This window comes from Coffea eugenioides, chromosome 3, assembly GCF_003713205.1.
Source record: "Coffea eugenioides isolate CCC68of chromosome 3, Ceug_1.0, whole genome shotgun sequence".
NCBI classification, from domain to species: Eukaryota; Viridiplantae; Streptophyta; class Magnoliopsida; order Gentianales; family Rubiaceae; genus Coffea; species Coffea eugenioides.
The window spans coordinates 31,368,412-31,393,224 of NC_040037.1; the positions used below are offsets into that span (position 1 = coordinate 31,368,412).

General features: G+C 34.0%; 2 protein-coding genes across 2 annotated transcripts; both read left to right on the plus strand.

The window, feature by feature from the left end:
• Positions 1–832: 832 nt before the first annotated feature.
• LOC113764582 (protein N-lysine methyltransferase METTL21A-like) lies at positions 833–5,057 on the plus strand. Its single transcript, XM_027308516.1, has 5 exons — positions 833–1,238; positions 2,161–2,303; positions 2,536–2,717; positions 4,371–4,484; positions 4,556–5,057. Exons 1-5 carry the CDS (start codon positions 969–971, stop codon positions 4,681–4,683), a joined length of 837 nt encoding a protein of 278 aa, XP_027164317.1. The 5' UTR covers positions 833–968; the 3' UTR covers positions 4,684–5,057.
• Positions 5,058–12,307: 7,250 nt separating this feature from the next.
• On the plus strand, positions 12,308–23,023 carry LOC113764772 (calreticulin-3-like). The gene is made up of 14 exons (XM_027308758.1): positions 12,308–12,434; positions 12,561–12,668; positions 13,174–13,366; positions 14,424–14,682; positions 14,977–15,033; positions 15,122–15,169; positions 16,434–16,520; positions 16,605–16,662; positions 18,526–18,593; positions 19,262–19,357; positions 19,434–19,490; positions 19,583–19,648; positions 21,695–21,730; positions 22,589–23,023. The coding sequence occupies exons 1-14, from the start codon at positions 12,338–12,340 to the stop codon at positions 22,598–22,600; spliced, it is 1,242 nt and encodes a 413-aa protein (XP_027164559.1). The 5' UTR covers positions 12,308–12,337; the 3' UTR covers positions 22,601–23,023.
• Positions 23,024–24,813: the final 1,790 nt, after the last annotated feature.

Here is a 24,813-nt window from a genome sequence, read left to right on the forward strand (position 1 = left end):
AAAATTAACTTTTATTGGAATATTATCCAAAACAAGTAGCAAAAGAATAGTACTATATTCAGTATTCAAATTGAAGTTGAGGATAGAGGAGATTAATGTCTATAAGTAATACTCTAGAGTACTGTTGAGCGAAGAAACAATGGCCAGTTTGGCAAATGAGTTTTTCGGGTGTTTATTTAAAATTTTATTGTAACTTGCTATAAAAATTGTAGAAAAAAGTTTTAAGATGTAAAACCTTTTTTCTTTTCTTTTTCTTTTTCCTTCTCCTTTTCTTTTTCTTTCTTTCTTTTTCAAATTTTTTATTGTAACTTTCTGTACGATCCTCGATCCGGATCGCGATTTTGACAACATTGATTTGTCCCATTTAAGTCCAATCAATAATTATGGTGGCAAAATCAATGAGATAAAAGATAGTGAAAATTAATGACAATATACTGCTTTGTTCCAACTACGATTCATTAGCTTTTTTTACTATTTGTAGCACATTATCTTTCATTTCTAGAGTCTTAATTATTAATTTGTTAGCAAATCTGATGAGATAAAAGATGGTGCAAACTAAAAATAATGTATTGTTTTATTTTTACTGTGATACCTTGGCACCTTTTGATTACTCTGGGCATATTTCATTAATTTATTGGATCCTTTATACCATTAATTTTGTAAAAATCATTATTGACTGGATTTTAGTATGACAAACCTAAGAGTGTTCAAAATTAAAATTTAGAATGCAACGTGTGAAAGCGGTACAAATTCGGAGGGGCAAAATGAAGTTTGCCCTTCCTTAAAGAGATGAGTCGTGAGTGGGCACAAATATTTTAACGTGGAGCACCATCGGACCGGGTAGAATTGCCAAGTAATTCATCAATTCATCTTCTTCCTTTCATTCATGAAGCTAAACAGAGAGACTAGAATTTGAGGGGCCAAAAGAATTGTTTTAAAAAAAATCCTTAAAAGAATCGAAGGCTACCATGCTCAGTGAATACTCAAGAGATGGAGGTGAAAAAGGAGAAGAGGAGCTTGAGGAATCAGAAATGCTGGAAGTGGAAGGGCTGGGATTGTATAAGGGGAAAGTGAGAATTGTGCGTAGTGAAGAGGCGGCCGAAGAAATCATGCTTTTGTGGGGAATCCAACAGCCCATTCTCTCAAAGCACAATGTCTTGGTTCATCAATCTTCTCCCCAACTCCACATAGATGCTTGCGGTCGCTCTCTCTCCATTCTCCAATCCCCTTCTTCCTTGGTAGCTTCTCTCTCTCTATCTGTCCTCTCTTCCAATTTGAATAGGCTTTATATTGACAGTATTGTTGAGTGATTTTTAGTTTTTGATTTGATCTAACATGCTGAAAACTGTAGGCGAGTTTGTAGATGTAGATTTGGCGGAAAATAGTCAATGCCCAGTTGACTAGGCTTGGAAAGAAATTATTTCAATGCATCCATTGGTAGACCTTTTTTTTTTTCAAATTGGGGGAGAAAAAGAGAGAGGATATTTTACTGTTACTTGTGAAAGAAAAGGCGTTGAATGTCTGATTCAGTTTACTTGTGCTTCAGTTGACAGTTGATGGATGATCCACTTGAGTCGATAATAGTCTTAGATGTGGCTTTTATTAATTCTGCTTGAAGTTTATTTCATGGATGAATTCTTACTTAGTTGGCACCAAGAGTAAGTGTTAACAGCATTTTGGACCATGAGTAGGTAACCAATTTTCTGTAGTAATCTAGGAGTGTTACCTCCTTGTTTACAAGATATGGTGACTTTAAAGGGGAAAGTGGATAATTTTTGTGAGATTGATGAAAGACAAACTACTGCTATTTCTATTTTACAAGTAAAATTTGATACACTTGTTTCTTCTGTGAGTCTAGATATGTAAGCTTCAAGCTTGTCCTTCGATGAGAATTTCAAGTATTTCGGATTCTGTATGCAGCCATCTCTGAGATGATCAGGATATAGTGAAACAGATATAGTTTGGAAAGCTTTTTAGCTTGTAATAGCTCCTTTTCTTCTGGACTTGGAAATGCTTGTGCTTCCATTTGAGGCTTCAACATTGATAGACAAGCTTCGACAATGTTTACTTTGTTATTTCCATCTAATATCTTCTTGTATGATTATAATTCTTTAAAATTGTTATACCCTTTTTCAAACCAATAACAAGAGTATGCAATAGGGTACTCCTGGTGTAACTGGGGCAGTGATGTGGGACAGTGGAGTTGTTCTTGGAAAGTTCTTAGAGCATGCTGTGGAATGCAGAAAAGTTCTTCTTCAGGAAAAAAAAGTTGTTGAGTTGGGTTCTGGCTGTGGATTGGTTGGGTAATATTACTTATCATCTCTAGCCTTGTGGCTGATTATTTGTTTATTTTATAAGAGAGAAAGAGAATTAGCAGTAAACATTGTTGGATATGAGTTGATTTTATCTAGGATTTATCTGTGTGAATATAATTGAATAAATATGAGTTGTTAGAAAGGTTAAAAGGTTTTCTTTCATTTGACACGCATATGATGCTATTTTTCTTGAACTTCCTTTTTCTCATGTCTTCTTCAGTTGCATTACAGCTCTTTTGGGTGCTGATGTTGTTCTCACCGACCTGCCAGATAGACTTAGGCTGTTAAAGAAGAATGTTGTAGCCAATCTATATGGTGATGTACGAGGGTCTGCCATAGTAAAAGAGCTCACATGGGGAGATGATCTGGACCAAGATTTGCATTATCCCCTTCCTGATTATGGTACTTGCCTCTTAAGATGCTTTGCTTTACCTTAGGTTACTCATCTACTCAAACTTAAATTGCACACAAATTACCTCTGCATGTGCCTTTCGTAGTCCATATTGTTGTTTTATTTTTTGGTAAAATGATTGGTATACTTTCATATTGTTATCTTTTGCATTCATCAATACGCCATTATTTCAACATCTGCTTTTTTCTCCCTTCTATGGAGGATGCCAGGGTTCGGAAGAGTAATACTACGCTAGCAATAGTATTACTGTAATACTATTTCCTAGTCAAACACACAGGTGATTGCATTCAGCATAAACTAATCCTTGTAGGTCAATAGGAAAACTATGTATTTGTTGAGAATCATTAGGTGGATGTATGGAGCAAAAGATATGGTTCTACTCCTTGCTGGTCCATAGTACAACTATTTGTTTCTTAGGTTTTTATGTGTAGCCATATGGCATATATTTCTATCTTATGGATCAGTGGGCAGGAAAGTAGAAAAGTTTTCAATGGCTGTTATAGATTTTGAAAGAGGAGCTTCTAACTAGTTTTCTATGGCTTTTTTTTTCTGAACTCTTTTCATGTTTATATTCTGGACACTATCTCTCAACTTTCTGGCGAGTTTGGGCATTGTTCTCTAAGATGATGGTAAGAAAGTTCACAATGCAAAGCTTCTTCTGTCAAAGACTTCTAGGAAACTGAGCAAATTAGAGAACATATCCCACGGAAAGCAGAAATCTATAAGTTTGTACCACTGCAACCTGGCCCAAGAGTGCTAATTAGAATTGGTTAAAGCAAAGAGGAATCAAATATGGAACTTCAAGTAGTAGTTTTCTTTTTCTTTTTTTTTTGGGTTAAAGTAGTTAAATGTATACCATTTGTACCTCTAACGTCAAGTGCTCTCTTTCTGGAATTAGTACGATATAATCTTTTATGCCACGGTAAGCCTGAATCTTATTGCTTATTGTACCATAGTTACTAAAGAGATATTAAAGAGACAAAGTATTGGTAGCCGAAGCCTAAATAACTCAACAATGCTTGGACAGGTCAAGAAGCTTTTTTCGTTCTGATGCTTTATACCAAGCATAGTCTTCTAATGGCAGACTTAGATGTTCATAACTAAAGAAGCATCGATATTGAATGAGCTACATTCGAAGAGTCCAAGAACCTAAAGTCCTTGCACCCTTGGTCAATCATATCCTTGCTGTTGCAGTTATGACTTGCTGGTTATCTCTATAAGGGGGTTTTTCACTTTCTTTTGAGGGGCTGAGAACTCAATAAGTTGTTAGTGAATGCCTATGCTGCTAGTATTTGTAGATGACACCATTTACCCAAGCTGAAGTTCTACATATGGAATCTATGTACATCATATCCAACAGTGAGAATGCTAAAATTAATGGCCTTCATGAAATGGGACGTAGAATCTGGCCCTGGACCTCAGTGCATTAACGTTTAAGTATGGGTTAAGCTGAGTAGAGCTCATTTCTATGCGTATTCTTGGTTTGTTCTAAGCTGAAGTCCTCATTTCCCAGGATCAAGACAATACCAGTTTATTGCTTTGCATAATCCTGATCTTAGCTACACACATACTTTGGTCATACTTCAAAGATGCTGTTCATTATCATTTCTTGACCCTTCATTTCTTTTGTGATTGCATCTCAGTGCTTGGCTCAGATGTGATCTATAGCGAGGAAGCTGTGATGGATTTGTTGGCGACTCTATTGGATCTTTGTGGAACCCATACAACTGTTATTTTAGCTGGAGAACTTCGAAACGGTACATTTAGTTTACATTTTCAGTGAACTTTTACATGTGGAATTGGCATAAATTCATGTATTCTTTAGCAGATGCCATCCTTGAGTATTTCTTGGAAGCCGCATTGAAGGATTTCATCGTTGGTTGTATTAATCAAGAACAGTGGCATCCAGATTATCGTAGCCAACGTGTCGTCATATACATTATGGTGAAGAAGTAGAAGCGAAGAAAAAAGATCACTTATTTAGTTCAGGGAACCCCATGTTTTAGTAGTTCAACCGTATCAGCTTTACTGCCGTGTGGCATGCGCAAGTGTGGTTCACCTAAGGTAGTGTTCGTTTGCAATGAAATGTGTGAGAAAGTTGTTTTTCCCCCTTTCTATGTGTTTGTTTGACAGGAAAGTCAGCAAATTTTCCTGCACTTTTCCTCCTTTTTTTTGTTCTTTTGTTTTTTTGTTTTTTGTTTTAAAACCTCCACCCCTTCCTACCCTTAATTGCCAGACTCGGGATTTGAACTTTAAATCAAGCAGTAGGAAGAACTCTAAGAGCTGTCTTCTTGGTACTAGGCCAACTCCAAAAGTTCCTGTTACTTTCTTGCTTTTGTGTCCTACAAAATCTTCGTTTGAATAGAAGGAAAATTGTACTTTTTTTTGTTTGTGGGGGTTGGGGGAGGAGGGGGGGATGGAAGGGAGGGAATGGATTGGATGGTACCGGAGTGGAGGTGTAAATGAGAGATTCTGACTCTTGGACTTTCCACTTACCAAAGGAAAAAAAGTTGTATGGGAAAGTGAAGTGAAAGAAAGTGTGGTAAAGAAAAATAACAATGAGTTTCCTACACATGTTTGGTTTCTAAAAGAAAAATATTGAGAATATGAAAGTTAATGGCAGTTAATAGAAGTTATTGAAACTTTCGTGAGCAATCAACTATTTTCATTCAAAGTCTTCCAAATTGTGCAGGACACGTAATGCAGGAAAAAATGGATAGTCACATTTTTTCTCAACAAGCAAACACTATCCATGGGATTTTGGGAAAATTTGGTCAATTACTCACAATATTGTTAGTAAATGTCTCTGACTATCCATTTTTTCTCAAGATTTTTTTTATCAAACAAACATACATTGCAAAGTAATTCTCTCTTTCCTCGCTTCACTTTTGGATACGAGTTTCCCTAAGATGAGAGAAATCCGCAATCTCACAAGAACGTTCCAGTTTATAAGAAAATAGGTTTGAATGAAATTTGGATAGGATTTGGGTAGGTCAGTCGCAATTTGGGTGAATACAAAGTTGATATGACATTCAATCCACTCAAGAGCACTCTCAAAGTAAATCAAGATTTGAAAGACAAAGTCTTCACTCTCGCTTGTAGAGAATCTCAAAGATTGAATGTCATAAAAATTAAAATCACTCGACTGACTAACCATATTCCATACAATGTTATTTAAACTCTATGGATTGGGTTCTAATAACCAAACAAATTTGACTCAATAATTGGCCCATCAATCTCAAAAGCTTAACACATATTGATCTTTTTTAATTGAATAAACAAAAGAACTAAATAAACAATTTAGTTTAAAGCTAAATAATAATTAATTAAAACGGATAAAATAGAAATTTTTTTAAAAATCATTATATGAATTTGGAAATCTGCGGGCTAGCAAACAGCTACTCTGACATACCCACGTCTTATATGAGGAAAGTCTCTAGTCACAATTTTTTTGTGTTCAGTCACAGGACATGTCCACATCTTACAGTGCAAAGTCTTCTACCTCTCCTTTTTGAACAATCTCTTCAACTAATTTCGCTTGCTCTGCATCTATAGTTAACCTTCTCCTAATCTTTATTCAATTGAGGTTGCGATCCCAACCTTCGAAGATCTTTTTGATGATGCTCTATTCTCGGAGTTTGAATCAAAGAAATAAATCTCTTTTTTTGGTCGATATAAGGATAAAGAGAAGAACTTCTTACTAAACCCGAACTCTAGGCTTTTTAGGCCAAAGGGAGAGACAAATGGACCTTATATCCTATTTCAGTTGAAGACAAAGACCTTATTCCCTAGAGCAAGGCATCCAAGTAACATTGGAACGGTTCGAGAAAATTTATGAGAGAACACAAAAAAATTGTGAATGGTGTAAGGAGAATGAAACGAATACGAAACGAGCAAAATTAGTTGAAGAGTTTGTCCAAGGAAGGGGCAAAAGACTTCACATTGTAAGCGGCGGGCATGTCCTGTTCTTGTAAAAAAAATGTTGACCGAAAGACTTGTATTAGATAAGATATGGGCACGTCAGAATAGCTGTTTGCCGGTCCACAGATTTGTATTGTGATTTTTAGCATTTTTTTCTATTTTATTCGTTTTAATTAATTATTGCTTGGCTTTAAACTAAGTTGTTTATTTAGTTAATTTTTATAGTTAATAAAAAAAGTCCAATGTGCATTAAGCCTTTGAACTTAACGGGCCAATTATTGAGTCAAGTTTGTTTGGCTATTAGGATCCGATTTATAGAATTTAATTTAGAAAGTTGTCTCGTTTAAATAATGTTGTATGAAACGTAGTTATTCAATTGAGTGATTTTATGACATTGAACCTTTGAAACTTTCTACAGGTTAGAGTGAAGACTCTTGTCTTTCAAATCTTGATTCATTTTGAGCGTGCTCTCGAGTGAATTAAGTGTCATATCAATTTGGTATCCACCCAAGTTGTGGGCAATCTACTTGAATTCCATCCAAATTTCGTCCAAACCTGTCCCCTTACGAATTGGAGTTTTCTTGTGGAATTACATATTTCTCTCATCTTAGGGGAATTCGTATCACTTCCCATGTAACTTTCCCTTTATTCAAACAAAGCCAAGAGAATTGAGCAGGTTAAGAAATGTGTGGGCATAGCCTTCTCTCCTAACACCCCCCCTCCCCTTCGAACCAAAAAGAAAAAAGAAAAATCATAATGACAAGTGTTGATTTTCAATTTTCCACATTGTAGATTGTGACATGATAATTTGATTGCTTGGAACTAGGCCTGTCAATCAATCCATCTGAGCCGGATTTTAACAAGTCCAAATTTGGCTCATCTAATTAGTAACACTTTCAGGTTTCGAGTTAATAAATGTGAAACTTATATTTGGCTCATAAAAAATTCGACCTTGGAGCTTAATTTGGGATTAATTCGAAATCACTTATTACTCCTTAATTTCTTTAATATAGTTACTATAACTATTAATTCATAAAGCTAATTTAACATCCACAACATTAAAACTATACATGAACCAATAACAGTCAATTACAAATTATATAAATCAATAATTTTTCAACAATAATTATATCTAATTCATTCAAATTAAATGAAAAATAGTAATAAAATATGATCAACGGTCAATATATTTTCAGAAGTTGGAATTTCCCCATAGCCTTCTCAATTTGCTCCTACTAAGATTTGTCCACCCCCTTTATTCACAGTGACCAATTTTGAACAAAAATACAACATTTGAATCCAAATAGAAGTAAACAAATTTATTTGTCTCATGAGTCATATAAGAACCTACATGAAAGAAGAAAATAGACCAAGAAATGATGGTGATCAATTCAAGTAGAGACTAAGTTGGTAGAGTATACAGAATGCATGCTTTGCGATTGAAACTAACATATGTGTTTAGTCAAAATACAAGCAGCCATTACACCAACAGCGGCACATAAAAAGCAACCAATATCATACCAGCACAAAAATCTATATCTATATAAATTTGAGAAGGGATTTTTAGTAACAAGTTTCCACACACCTTCCCACTCTCAATTCCATTTTTCTAGCATTTTACATTTAATTTATTTCGTAAAATACATCGTGTCCACGTTTTCATCAAATAAGAATACCACTCCAACTAACACTTCTCCCCTCACACACTTTCTCACTCCAATTAATACTCTTCCAATTAACAATTCCATTCCAATTAAAACTACTCCAACACAATAATAAGAGATAACAACATAATTTCACCAAAAACTGCAGTTTACCATCTCTTTCAACTTCCTTCTAGAGTGAATGAAGAACATGGAAAGGGAATGAGTCAAATGTGAGACTGCTATTTGGGTTTGTATTCCATTTCTTGGGCTCTGATTTAAATAAATAATTAAGATAACAACCTTACAAAGAAAACAAGGAATAGGGAATGCAATTTGCCTAACCTGGGAAATAGGCTAAAACACATAATACTATAAAAATCTATATCTATATGTATTGTAGAGAGGGTTTTTTGGATGATTAAATCAGAATGCTTATAACTTCTCATTATTTTTTTTTATAGAATTTTAATTTTTTTTTAATTTTTATATATTTTTTCATGTCTTTTGAATTTAAAAAGTAAGAAGTGGCTCACTTATATAAAAATTTGATTTGAAATCTATTAATGTGAGGGTAAATAAAGAGGAAAACCACCAACCTTACTAAAAGTAAAAAAGTAAATAACAATATTTTACTCTTCAACTCAGTAATCCTAACTAAAAGGGCAAATTATATAGAAACAAAAAAATAATAATATTCACTGGTCATGGATTTAAAATATCAATATTAGTACCATTTGTGAATCCTAAATTATGAAATTACTAAATAGAAAACAAAGTACTACTAGCCTAAAAAACAAATTATGCATTTATAGGGTTTGAGAGAATGCTGAGGGGAAAAGAATAGAAAATTGGGTGGCAAAAATAGAAAGTTAAAGGTTAGCTATAAACAAAAGAAAGAGAATAGCAAGAAGTTAAAGAGTGGTGGGAAAAGTCGAAAAATAAAGGTAAATTACTACAAGATTGGGCGAAGAGAGGAGAGAAAAAAGAATGGAATTGTAGGGATATGACAGGAAAGATGACACCGTGTTAAGCGGTCTAAAAGTCATACAAGGTAGTGGATAGCTAATTAGCAGGTAAGAGATGATAGAAAATGTGAAGAACATTATTCTATAAGCACTCAACAATTTTAGGATTACAAAATGTGAGAAAAATTTTCTAAAATTGAGGAAAATGAATTAGTTATACTTTATATTTTTAATGTTAAAAATTTTGATATATAGGTATAACATGATATATTGATAAATAAGTTTACAATTGCTCTATCATATAAATCGTTATAAATTAAATTATTTTATTAAAATTGTTATCATGTATTGACAAATAAAAGGTTAACAAAATTTGGTTTCAACTTATTTAAGATATTAAAATTAAGGATGTCCATTTTGTATTTATGAAATAAACTTTTTTTTAACATGTTAAGCATACACTTCTTTAAATTTTTTTGTCTTTTTTATATACTTTATCTTATACTATAATATATAAGTATTGTTTTGAATTGAAATATAAATCTGTGCATAGCACGAGTCAGAATGCTAGTTTTCTAAACCAAAAAGAAAATTAGAGTTTCAATTATGACCTACCAATTTTAGCCCTCAAGAAAGCAACAGAATGGTTAATTTTAACTCTTGAGTTGAGAAAGAACTGGTAGAGTAAATACTGCTTATTTAATATTTCTGATATATATTGATATATTTTGACATATAAGTATTAGTATTTAGTAATTATATATTTATTGGATATTATTAATATATACCAAAGTATTAATGTATTACATATATATATAATTATATATATAGGTAAACATTAATGGGCCGAATCTATTTTGAATTTGAGCCTAATAAATCATAAACTTGACTTACATTTAATTTGAACATAATATTTAGGCTCAATCTCAGTTTAACCCAATGAAAGGTTAGATGGATGAACTTTGAATCGAGTCGAGCTCGAACTGAGCTGTCCTATTGACAGTCATACCTAGAACAGGATACGTGCAAGCCTTTTGTATTTTGCAATGAGGAACTCCAGTACAGCCGCACGTCACTCACATAGAACATACCAATATCGTAAAGTTTTGCTGCATTCCCTTTTTTCTCTTTTTTGGGATCTCCGGGTTTGCTGACCTGAATAAATTGAACTGCTGGAAACAAAAGTAAACAAGAATCCAACAATAAGCATGTCTGCGTGACACTTTCTCACTAGGGAAAACGTTTTCTACTACTGGCTAATGTATAACATAAAGGAGTAATATTGCACCATATCGGACGACGATTCGGACCCTAAGAAAGTACATATATATGCGATAGATCATACTGGTCTCGTGAATCATAAGGTACATCTAAAATTCATCCTGTCAATTTCTTTTTCTCCATAGTGTCAACAAAATGCAATTTATCTTCTTCAGTTTGTTTTTCTTTCCTTTATTTACCTTGGCCAATAATTTTAGCACTCCTATAATGTTAAACCCCTTAGGCCATCACTTCAACACTGCATAAAATTACACTACTTAATTATGAGTCTATAACACCACAAAAAATGGAAGAATCTCTAGTTTTTTCTTTTTTAAAAATAACAAACTAAATTATGACTGTTGAGGAGATTTTGATTTAGTGACTAAAGTTGAAATCTTAAAACTTAAAGATTTTAGAACATTTGCCATATTAGAAAATTAAAAAAAAAAAAAAAAGTCTAGATTGTATCCAGTTTCAAAGTGCTTGAGGCCAATGCCCACTTTTTCTTCCAAACGGGTCTTGGGGGCAATATTAATTAGATTGGTTAATGGAAGAAAAAGGACGGGACAGAATCGAGTCAAGTCCTGCGTTTTCGTAGCAATTTGTTGCAAGTCACTTTCAATTAAACAATAAACGAAAATTCAAAGTAAATGCAGTCAACAGTGGACTTGACTTGGAGCACCTTCTTTGAAGCCAGAGAATCAACACAATTGCCACTACTTGCTAGAATAATTACATAAAGACTCTCAATTCATGAAGTAGATTTTTGTTTTCTTTTTTTTTTCTTGGTTGCCTGTTGTATGGTTCATAGAATTCAAAATCTAATACTCAAAGAAGTTCATACTTCTTACTATTTGTTATTTGAATAGCAAGATTTGCTTAATTTATGGTGATACGAACTGCTTTTGAAAATTTCTTATTTTTTTTAGTTAGTTGATTGCGAAGTAGGGTTGCTTATATCACACCAAAAATTTTAAAAATTTCAACGATTTTATAAAAAAAAGTCCAAAATAGAGATAGATGATGTTATTTCTCTTGACTGCTAACTAATAAATTACCTCACAAAAGAACACACAAATAGAATTGATGTATTTGTTTGAGAAGACTTTTTTTTTTTTTTTGAAGACTTGATATTAGAAAGAAAAATTATTTACTTTACAAAAGCTTATATACATTTTTATTGTTAACAAATAATTGAAACAATGGTTTCACGTTTTTTAACCCTTACTTTCCTCTCCTACATCCATCGTACATTTGCATAGAACTTACGAAAAAACCTTGTATAGAAAAAGAGAAAAAAACAGTAGTGATCCATTGTGCAATGCATTTGAACTTTTTCCATCTTTGGATAATTTCTTCTTCTTTCTACGATGTCATAATTAATTTTCATTAATAAATTATGAATAGGAAAAAAGTTCTTATTAATACAATTTCTAACAAAAAGAGAAAAATAATTTTGAGTTAATAAAATGCATATAAAAATTTACAAACTAATCTTTTGTGCATTTTATTTTAAATGCCTCATAAATCTTTGCCAATTGCCCCTCAACAACACCCAAAGCAGGAAAAGAACTCCAAACTCCAAAGTCCAAAGCTCACTTGAAAGTGATGAAACCATAAACTGATTAAATAAAAACTAAAGAAACTAAAGAAAATTGGCCGGAGCTAAATGGCATTTCTGTGGTTTTGGAACACATTTTGAACATTTTCATAAGAAACCACTTCTTAAATACACTCCAATTTGTAATTTCCCTCTGTCATATTATTTTACTCCTCTTCTTCTTCTTCTTCTTCTTCAGCTTCAGCTGAATAACCATGGAAAATTTTCTTCTTCTTCTTCTCAGACTTCTTATATTCCTCCTAATTTTCTGCTTCACTTCTTCAGAAATAATCTTCGAGGAGCGCTTTGAAGGTACAGATTTTACAATTTTCCAGCCAATTATTCTTTCTATTCCGCAATCTAACTCTTTTCTTTTGGGTGCTTCTGGGCTAACAAAATTCTATTGCAAATTTTTTTTTGAACAATAAAATGACAAAGATGTGTGGAGAGATAGGTGGGTTTTATCAGATTGGAAGAGGAGTGAAGGAAAAGCAGGAACTTTTAAGCACACAGCTGGTAAATGGGCTTCTGATCCTGATGATAAAGGTGAAGCTTTCCCTCTATTTTCTGTTTTCTTGTATGAATAGATATATCAGTTCTTGCAGCCTGATGGATGATTAGTTTGATCAGCAGAAGTAAGAATATGGATGAAATTTCCTGATAGAGTGTTGAATATGGATGAAATTTCCTGATAAGAGTGTTAAATATGGATGAAATATGGTTGGCAATCCTTGAATGAAAATTTTTCAATTTTTGAAACTTAACACTTGAAAGGATCAATTTTAAAGGACCTCAATAGCGTCTGATATAGATCAAACTGTCTGATTGATTTCCCGTTCTAAGCAGCCAGATGATACAAGTCAGAATTTTTATAGCTACCCAAAATGTGAAATTTAATTACAGCAGATGGAATCACAGAGATGCTTGTTTTATTTCCTTGTGTAATTGTCCTACCATTCCTTGAGGAGGACATTAATAGCCATTTCAACGTGTTATCTTGGTGGTTTACTGACACTCTGCTAGCTATTAATCTGTTATGTATCATATGCAGGCCTGCAAACATATAATGACGCCAGGCATTATGCTATATCTGCGAAGATACCTGAGTTTAGCAACAAGAACAGAACTCTAGTGGTTCAATATTCCATAAAGATTGAACAAGACATCGAATGTGGTGGAGGATACATTAAGCTTCTCTCTGGCTATGTGAACCAAAAGAAGTTTGGTGGCGATACTCCTTACAGGTCTATTACCTGTTAGTGCAACCTTTTGTGTATCTCAAAACTGTAGAGATATATAAGGTCCTTTGATAGTTTAGTTTATCATCTGTTTGGCTTCTGGTTTAAAGAAAAACTGAAATGTTTAAACATTTCCTTTGAGGGAAAGAAAGAAACAGACATGGTATTTGGTGAGAAATTTTTCAGAAACAGAAGAAAGGAAAATTTTCTGAAGCAAATAACATATACCTTTACCTTTAGCTTCCACTTTGGAGATTAGTATAAGGATCTAGAGTGACATGATTGACTGATCACACTACTCCTTTAATATCAAGGGGAAAAAGGAAATGAGAAAGAAGAGAAATTTGCTGGCATGATGAGTGAACAATGGGTTAACTAGCTTTCCCACAATGATTGAATGGGTTATCTAGATTTCCCACAATGATTGAATGATCCTAACCAGTGATGGAAGAGCCAATTTAGGAGTCCAATGATATGGAAACTTTTTGAGCTATGCCCAAGTTGTAACTTGGAAAGAAATAGTCTATTGTTATCCTTCTTTCAGAATAGCAGAAATAGTATTCTGCAACTCTTTATAAGCACTAAAATTCTTATAGCTGTTATAACTCTTATTCCTAGTTTTCCACTTGATAAGACAATTGTGTCACTGCTTTATACTAATATGATTTACTAGATTCTTAGGAAACTGAATGGTGAACACAAATTGCTGCTGTATTTATTCTTAAATCCATGTGTGAAAAAAAAATCCATGTGTGTTTCACGTAATGGAATGTTGTGCAAACCCAAATAGATAAATGTAATTATGTAATCAGTTAAAATTAGTCATTTTCATTCATGAGTTTAATTGCTAACAAAGGTACTGATCCTGAAAGTCATTGAATTGATAGCTTGCCAGTGAACTTCATTAGTACTGGAATTGAAATTTTCCAATGAAACCTTTGCTACAGACAATTAGACGATAATTTTTCCTTTTTTTAGTTTATTTATTGTTTCATTTATTTTTGACTCATTCTATACCATTTTTATGGAAGTTAGCATGACCCATTTGGCTGTTTTGATGCAGTTTTATGTTTGGACCAGATATATGTGGCACGCAGACAAAAAAACTCCACGTTATAGTATCGTATCAGGGCCAGAATTATCCAATTAAAAAAGAGATAGAGTGCGAAACCGACAAATTAACTCACTTCTACACTTTCATTTTAAGACCTGATGCAACATATAGTGTCTTGATAGATAATCGAGAAAGAGAATCTGGAAGCCTGTATTCAGACTGGGATATCCTCCCTCCACCAAAAATAAAAGATGTGCATGCAAAAAAGGTACTGCTCTCTGATCATATATTATGAGCATTTGGAAGGTTTTCTAGGGAAAGATGTTTTCAATTATCTTTATTGGTCTGATAATGTTGTAACCCATTACTGAATACATAGAACAATAGCTGCTTTTCTAGATGTGAATCAAGTCATGTACTGAACCATAAACATTTTTGAATATGAGGACAAATCCATGTATACTCAAAGCAATCCTCGTGCATGTTTATTATCAAATATATGTCTATCCCCTTTTGATATACTTCTTCTCTCAAAGACTAATATACATACTTGTCTTTCCAGCCAGCAGACTGGGATGATAGAGAATACATTAATGACCCCAATGATGTTAAACCAGAGGTATCATATCATCAGCTCTTTGCTCTATATGAACAATGGTGTTATCTTTCAGGATTTCTACATTCATGAATGTGTCCTGGTTATGCAGGGATATGACTCGATTCCAAAAGAGATACCAGATCCAAAGGCTAAAAAGGTTATTAGACCATTCATTTTACTGCATTTCTTGCTTGCATCTACTTAATCAGATATTACACATTGAGGATGGCTGCACAACACCACCTAGTAGAATGTAAAAATGTGAAACTGAAAAACTATAACAAAGGAAAAGACAAGTCAATAATACTTTTCCATCACACCGTTTCTATTGAACGCCTTGAAACTTCTCAGATCCTCTGACCCTCTATGTTACCCTTTTGAAGATTTTACCATGTGTATTGGTTCAGTATCTGCTTATTTGTGGATGTATGACTGGCAGAATGATGGTTACATTACCAATTTACTACTTCTATAAAAGTGTGAGCCTTCTTAATGTAACACTTTTAAGTTCTCCATTAATGCCTTGAAGTACCCTAAAAAAATTAATGCCCCTAAGTAATTACCCAATGGCTATTGTAAGTAACAAATAACTTCCGCTTACCCATGTTTTCTGGCTCTGCAATGCATTGAATTTATATTAATTTAAAAGTAAAAACTTAAAACTCAGGCACATAAGAGTAGGAATGCTAGAAGTAATTTGTTGAATAAGATTTGGAATAGATTAAAGTCTAAGTAAGTCAGCTTAAAATATAAGGTAAAACTTGAAATGATAGCCACTAAATTTTTCTCACAATGGTACGAGGGAAAAAATAAAGAAGAAAGTTTTGTGATTTTGTAGGCTCTGTTGCCCTGGCATGGAGCACCGCCATACCCCCATTGCCAAACCATTCTTTTTTGTTTTTTCCTGATGTATCATGCAGCTGAATTGTTTCTCTTTTGGACCCATGAAACTTGAGAACAGGCAGGATTCAGTGTTTGAAGGAAAAAATGCATTTTTAATTTATTCAAGAATAAATTTCAATAGATTTACCGTATATAAGACATAAGATGGATAATGTTGGAGCCCCTTTGGTCCAATCTTATTTAAGTTTCTCTACAACAGTGGATTTTTATCTCTTTCCTGAAAAAATTTTATAATAAGGCAGTTTACCATAAACACGGGGCAAAATTAAATATGTAAACCGTCTGAAAAGAACTCTTATAAACCTTTCCACCGTCTTGTGAATTTTCCAAAGAACGACAACTGTCTAAGTTAATTTGAACAAGCTTTGGGTTATCATAAAAGAATTCACATATACCTTTCCAGCATGACTAATTTTTCCAAAGAACCATACTATACAAGTGTTCTTTAACAAGCTGTTGATTTATCAACAATTAATATAGTATTTTAATGTCATAAAACATTTTCTTTTGGTCGATAGCCTGCTGACTGGGATGACGAAGAGGATGGGATATGGAGAGCCAAGAAGATACCAAATCCAGCGTACAAAGGTCCATGGAAACCCAAGGTGCTAATATACCACTACACCAATTGAAGCGTAAAAGTTATTAGTTTTGTGTGGTGGTTGACTTTTAAAGCTTTTGGGTTGCAGAGAATCAAGAATCCCAATTACAAGGGGAAGTGGAAGATTCCATGGATTGACAATCCAGGTAGGTTTCCTCAAAAAGGAATGAGTCAATCACTCACTTCTACTAGTCATTTAATTTGAAGCTTCCTAGTCATAAGAAGTTATATAGAGGCATTTACGGGATACTTTATTTTAATCATTAATGATAAAGAACCTAAGCATCCAGCTAAATATAAAAAATGGCAGTCGGGTGGAAAGATCTGTGTAAATTCGCTCAAAAGTTTTTTGAAATCTAGGTGGGACTTTGTCCCTTTGCAACCCCCCTCACATGTGACTTACGTGCATGATGAGAGCTCATGATAGTGTAAGGACTTTATTACATTTGAAACTGTGTATGGGGGATTATGAATTAAAACCCCAGACCCGACTCTAATACCATGACTAAGAATTACCATGACTAAGAATCTGGTGATCTAGCTCAAAACCAATTGGCAATGTGTGAAAGGCCCGAGATCTTCATTAATTAGCTTGAAAGTCTTGAGGATGTCAATGTGGAACTGTCACTTGACACTTGAAAGTAGCTGTCTACAAAACGCTGTCAAAGTAGTGAACTGTAAAGTAACACTATGTTATGCTCGTCTGCTAGGGAGCATTTCAAACATGTTGCTCTCCCCTTTCCTCTATCTTTTTTCTTTTCACCTGTTGGATGGAATAAAGTAGCAGTTATCTGTATATCTCCTTTTTTTTGGGGGGGGGGAAGGTTGTGTGGGGACGAGAGTTGGTGTATTAGTAACTTGCAGACCTTATACAGTTCGTATTTATAAGTGCTGTAGCTTCTCTAGTGTGGCTGTTGTATGATCATCATATCAAGAGGTAGCCATTTAGGTTTCATGATGGAATATTAAAGATATTGGCCATTTTCTTGATTGGTGCAGTCCTATCTTGACCTTTTTGTTTCTTCTTCAAGTTCCAAGGATTCAAGTTCTTCTGTGTTGCCTCTCATTGATTAATATCCGATATTCCCAAATTTGCCTATCAACTCATTTAAAACAGACTAATGAATTTTCTCTATAGTTAGCATAAGTATTTAATCGAATATTTGAGAGCATTTACTTGATATAAGACGACGCCTAACCTTTGAGAACATTTGGCATCCTAAGTTATTTTATTGGATTCCAAGTTGTAAATTTGCACTGGAAACAACCATCACTGCTATAAATCAGGATTCTCAAAGTGGTCCTTGTGCTATTATATTTAGGAGTCAAAAGGATGACTGAAATAAATCGTCTTCTTGCCATTTCTACTGTTCTTTGCAAGTCTGCAGTTAGAGAAGGAAGGAAAAAAAAGGAGCGATGTAGAATGCAGGATCCACATAACTTATGAGGTTCTGAAGGGTGTGTTTATTTAAGTTTATCTTAGGATACTTATGCTGATACTCTGTAACCCCAAAAAAGATTAACAACTGAGAAGGGAACAGAAGAATACGATATGAACCAACATTTGGCTATGAATGTTGTTGTCTGTTTGTTAAATACTGATGAGCAAGCTGAAGTGCAGTCATAGCTCCTTAGATATACCATCTGTTGATCTAGAATCTTCTACTGCATATCAATTGACTATGTTTGACAACAGGCTCTTTTTGGTTTTCATTCTTCTTCTTGTTAGATTACACTATTAATGGGTCAATGCCATTTGCATTCAAATATTTAACAAAATTTTAACATATCTTCAAAAATTGTCTTCTTCTTCCAATTCTGCTTATCCTTTTGGCTTTCTTTTGTTTCCTTCATTTCCGTTGTTGCTTTGTTTGAGCGGAAGGCAGGATATAAGGCTTCTACCTGTCCTGTGCCTTATTCACTCCTTTGCCAATGGCATTTTCTGATATATGTTTGCATTTAAAAATCATACTCATATTCCTGTTACTCCCTTTCCTTCTATTTTGCAGAGTTTGAAGACGATCCTGACCTCTATGTTTGGAAACCAATTAAATATGTAGGCATCGAAGTTTGGCAGGTCAGACATATGTTTCCCATCCTCTTTTTATTTTCAGATTTCTTTTCCTCTCTTTACGTTAACTAAGGTTGATGGTTTTTTGTGGGTGCTTTTGGGAAATTGTTACTGTAGTCACTTTATTGGAAAGAGTGTATGTGAGATAAAACAGGGGTGGAAAATGTGGTAAAAGTTTTTTTGAGAGCAGAGCTTTTCAAAAACAACCTCCAGACAGATAAATTTCTAAATTGTGGATACATAATTGTAAAGGTGTTTGTTTTCTGTTCAAATTTTCAGTATCTCTTGACTGTGTTTCCTGGATCTCAGCTGCAATCTTCCAAATGCATAATTTTCTTGCTTTGCCACCTTCTTTCTTTTTGTTCTTTTTAATGTTCACATCCTCAGGCTTATTCCTGTTTAGATCTCTTACTGCATCTTCTTGGGTAATACTCTTTTAAGAGTATCAGCACTGTTACATGGCTAATTTATTGACAGCCTTTCTTCTTCATCTATTTTACTACATCATTAGACATTTCTTATGTTGGGACTTCAGAGAAGATTTTAGGTTCCTTCCAAGTATTTGTGTTTCACGAAATATGCCATTTTTATTTCATCTTTGAGTTTTTGAGTTATATTTTATAACAAATTTTATAGAGATTTGACTCTTTTAACATTTTTAAAAAAATCTGTAGGTCAAAGCGGGCTCAGTGTATGACAATATTTTAATCTGTGATGATCCTCAATATGCAAAAGAAGTTGTGGAAGAAATATGGGGAAAAAATCGAGTGGTGAGTAGTATTCTTGCTACAATCTATAGATTTAGTTGAAATGTGTATTCCACATCATCTAATTCTCTGCAATTAGGCTGAGAAGGAGGCGTTTGAGGAGGCTGAGAAAATCCGAATAGCGCGAGAAGAGGAGGTAAATCCTAACCATTCAAGCACCTTATGGGTGAATATGCTGATTTTCCTTGTCTCAGGATAATATTAGTGCCTTGTATATTATATCTGTAGGACGCTAAAAGAGCAGACAAAGATGGTGGAAAGAAGAAAAGCAGAGGCAGGAGGGACCACAGAAGGGTAATTACCTATTTGCTTTTGGTTTTATGTCACTTCATATAATTACTTCACATCAGAAATTAACTTGTTTTCTGCTGCAAACGATGTGTCCTGTATCTTTACTTTCAAAGTGCTATAGCTTGCAATCTAGAGAGAGTCAGAGAGAGAGAGAAGTTCGTGTCTTCATGTACTGGCATATGACTGACAGCTGGCTAGGAGCATTATTAGTGAAGACACAAGCAATATCAATGGAAAATCTCTCCTCTGTTCAATTGGTTGCCCAATAAATTAATTTAATTCATTCCTACAGTGACGACTGTCCAACAATGAAATGCTTTAAAACTCAGAAACAGTATGTAAAAGGTCATATTCAACCTTCTAATTTACCCTCCAACGCATATGACCAGCATCTTCCCCAGTTCAGTTAACATTTTCCCTGAGTCTATACTATAAGTTTTGCATGTCTTTCCTAACACATTATGCTTTACTAGGAGGTTCAATTTGAGGGCAGGAATAGCACTGATGAAATTTGGACATCCATTTACTTGTCGTCTTTCCAATCATTGTTTTCTTGATTGTCTTTTTTAATCATGTCTCTGTCTAGCCTAGTAGGGGTGAAGTTTAGTTCAGTGTAGCTTTGTTGGCATTACAAAATTTTATAAAAGTTTTGATCTCAGAGTTTGGAAGCCCATTAATTTTATGCTGTTACAATCTGCCTAATGGAATATAAATCAGCTGTTATAGCTTGGTGGGTTCGTCTTAACTTATGAGAGTGCCAGGCAACTATAAAAGAGAAACTTCTGATGCCCATCTTTAACACAAGTACCTTGAAAGTTTCAATACATCTTGGGTTTACTAGGGCTCTAAAATTTCTGTCTTCTTTGAGGGTGTGCCTACCTTCAATCCTGGCTCGTTGGATTTCATATTGAATACGTAGGAACTGTTGATTCGTGCATAGTAACTAGGAAAATTAATAGTCTTTAAGTATTTTGTGTTAGTACTTAGCGTCCAGTAAGTAATTTCTGTTTGGTGCGACACCTGGATTACTATAGTTTGTATTAGAATATGCCTCAGTGCCATTAATATTGGGCTGCAAATCTAGTAGTGTGTGTGTATTAGGTAGTCCTGGATGTGAATAGCCTCAATTGATAAGGATGTCAAGGCTTCAAGAGAAAGAGAATATGGACATGTAGGAATTGTTAATTAGTGTGCAGCAACTTGAGTAACACAGTTTTTTTTTTGGTCGAAAGAGTAACATACAGTTTATAGCATGTGTTTAAGCATTCTAACGTTTATAATTCATTGAGATGCTGCTAAGTAATCAATTGGGATAGCATATATTCACCCAGCAAAATTAACAGGCCTGAAGACTATTTTAAAAAAAAATGGGGAGACATGCTGTGAGAGCTTCTCCCTTTATCTCTCAACAAAATGGGTTTCCTTCTGGGTTCATGGATTATCAAACATGGGTAACTTTTACAAATTTTACACAATAATGGCTGTTAATAGGTCGAATTAGCAAATCTATGAAGAAGGTGGCCTCATAATTGGTGCTAAATAGTTACAAGATGTTCATGCCAACATCTACAGAAAGGAACAGTATGGATATCTGCAAGGCATTTAGCTAGTGTGTACGAAGACGGAATCACAAATGAAATGGCCCTCAATCTAGAGCTTGATTAGCTTGATTCGCAGCATCTATTAGCCTGTTGTCTTGGGTCCTTTCTGAGAATATTGACTCCCATCTTAGAAAAATTTGGAAGCTCATCTTACATTTCATGTCACCATAATGGTTCAGTCTTGAATGGATAGTTTATTTTGTTTGAATCTCTTATACAGTTTTTAAAATCTAGTTTTCTTCTTTGTTGTTTCATTATGTTCTTTTTCTTTTTTCTTGGTTGATGTTGAGAAAGGGGGTGGAGGAAGTCATTTGGTAATATAGCTTGTGAAGATCACTTATTTGTTGCAAATCTCTTGTTTTGCTTTAAATTGTGCTTTATTACTGTAGGATTTGTTCTAAAGCTTGTAATATTTATAAATTTTAACTTCTGGTATGTATCTTTGCAGCATGATCCCGATGAATACTTCGATTACGACTACCATGTAAGCTTCCAATATCCTCTCTCCCCCTCTCTCACTCTAAAATTCTAAAATACTCTCTTGACTGAAAATTTTGCAACCCCTCCCCCCCCCCACAAAAAAAAAGGTGATTGCAGCAGCTTTTAATATGATCTGTGTTAACTCTCTCTACTCTTCTTTAAAGAAAATTTTAATACATGAACAACATGGCTTAGGCCTCGTTCTCAGGCTGAGGATAACTTTATATATAATAAAGAAAGATAGGATCTAGGATATGGTAGTTAAATCTCTTTTCAGGTGTTGTCCTTTGCTCTGATTTTTGTATTTAGCATATTCAGGCTTTACGAACTTGATTTTGATAAGCTACCAATACGTGCTCTTAAAATAGCTATTGACTTTTCCAAGCTTCGAAAACAAATACTCCAGGTAGTTAATTATAATCAACAGATCTTTCAATAGTTACTCGTAATCAACTTTAAATAGCAATAACACTAGAGACCAAACCAAATTCTTCAGCTAGTGAGCTAATGCAATCAAATTACCAAGATTTCTGGCTCTTTATTAAGTTTCAGATTGAAAAGATCGTTGCCACCGCTTTGCTGATTAAATTTGATTGCGCTGGATGTGAATTACATAAACATCATATTGCACTGCCAGGCCTGCTTTCATTGATCTGACATGAGCTACAGCCTTTATCAGCTTGTGCTTGGTTTTATTTCTTCAATAGCCATCCATCTTTTGTTGTTCATTGAATTGCTATGTCTAACATTACCATTGTCAAAACTTAATTAACTCAACATTTGAGCAATCTCAGTCAAAACTTGATCTCCCTGACTGCATGTTTTTGTTGACTTGAACCGTTCTCCTCTTTGCTGCTCGCAGGATGAGCTTTAAGGGGTTCCTCAGAGATGCCATTGAGTTTGGCTTTGCCAGAAAACGCATGGAGTGGTTGCTGAAGAAGGTGTCAAACTCTAGCTGTACAATAATTGTTGTAACATTAGAATCACAGTCCAAGCAGGCTCCAGTCAGCAATTAAAATTTTTTAGGGAGCTTTTCAAGATTGTCTATGTAGCACTTCATCCATGTTTGAAGTCTTTTCTTCCCATTTGGCGGACAGTACGTATATGTTCTATTGCTGATCCATGAGACTGGTAGCAGACGAGGAGCTTATCACGTCATCTTATTGAGATAGAACGTTGGTAATAAGGGCCCAATTACAAAAGCTAAAAGATTGTCGATTGTAATTTCTCTTCCGTGTCTTGATACTTGATAATGTAGTCTGTACGGGGCTTCTGTTTATTACTTTTTTGTTCTTTTTAGGGGTGTCAATCGAGCTTTTTGAACCAGTTTTTAACATGTTTAAACTCAACTCATAAGTTATATAGATTTTTGGGTTTCAGACTTTCGAGCTTTGGACTTAAATGAAAAAGATTCAACTTCATCTCACACTATTATATGAGTTTCGAACTCAAATGGGGATTGGCCAAAACTCATAATTAAATACATAATTATATATAATATATATTTTATAATTATGAATTAATACAAATTTACATATAAATTATTAACTTTTTATGTCGTAGTATGTATTAATATTCAAGGCACACACTAATGTATGTGTAACTAATAGAAAAAATATTTGTAAAATACTTTGAGTATATTTATTGAAATTATTTTCAAGAAAATTGGTTTTATTTTTTGAAAATACATATGTAAAAAATTCATCAAAATAAAAGGTATAAAAAGTAGGTATTTGATTGTTATTCATAACCATAATTGGTAGTTGCTAATTGAAATTAAGATTTACTTAATAAGTTGAAAAATAGAATATGAAGAAATACATATTAATACTTGGTAAAAAAATCATATTAGTAATGGATTGTTATCAAAGATAAACTTATACTAAAAGTTCCCTCATAGTTTACGAAGTATATTAAGTGACAGATTTTTGTTTAGCCAAACCCCCTCCTTTCCCTTTATATATAGTATACATAATTATAAATTATAGATATTATTATATATTTTTTACATATATAATTACACTCATATATGTGTCAGGTTTTTATCGGTTTTGAGTCAGTATGGTTCAATCTCGACTCACATTTAATTTGAATTTAATATTTAAATCCAATTTCTATCCAACCCAAATAAAGTTTCAGTGAACTTTTTGTGGATTGAGTTTGAGCTGGCCAATCCTATTAACGGTCCTAGTTCTTTTACTCCTTCCTCTGGTGATTAAGTTAATCTGGCTGCCCTTCACATGAACTTTTACGTTGCCACTATGTGAAGAAATTGACCCTCATAAGAGCTGAGGAAGTGACGAACAACACTCTTTCAAAGTTGTTGAATTTGTATCTATTTAAACTATTTACAAGGCTTTAATAAATCAGAAATCGTCTCCTAAAATTCTTAGATCTAGGCAGGTGCTCCCCTCATCATCACCTCCAGGTAGGGGTGGAGCTGAACCAAGTAGCTCGACTCGAGCTCGCGAGCTGCTCGAGATCGAGGTCGGTTGACCAAGCTCGATCTCGAGCTCAAACTGCTCGTTAGAGCTATCGAGTCGAACTCGATCTTAGATATATGATACTCGAGAGCTCGACAAACTCTATCGAGTTTTTTATAATATATATTTTAATTTTTATTATTATAAAATGTCAATAATATCCTTTATTTAAAATTATATATAAAATATTAATTGTTATTACTTGAACTTGATTAGGCTTGATTGAACTCGAATAAACTCGATTGAGCTTGATTTGAATTTATTACATTTAATTAAACTCGAGCTCGAATTTTAAAACCTCGAGCTCGAGTTTAGTTATTTTACCTGCACTACTCGAGTTCGACTCGACAGCAGACCTACCTCCAGGCCTTCCACCGATCCATTGCGACATTCTAGGTCACAACTTGCAACACCACCTCTCTGGTTTTGACCTTTGGACCATTTCTTGGTTTGTGTGTATCATCTTGGGCCATTTCTGTTTGTGTGTGTCATCCTTATGTGCGCACTATGTGGCATATTCCCCCAAATTATTTGTGGTACTCCAAACAACCACCCTATAGCTTTTTGCAAACCTTTTTTGGCTCATTTTTGGGGACTGCTTTCT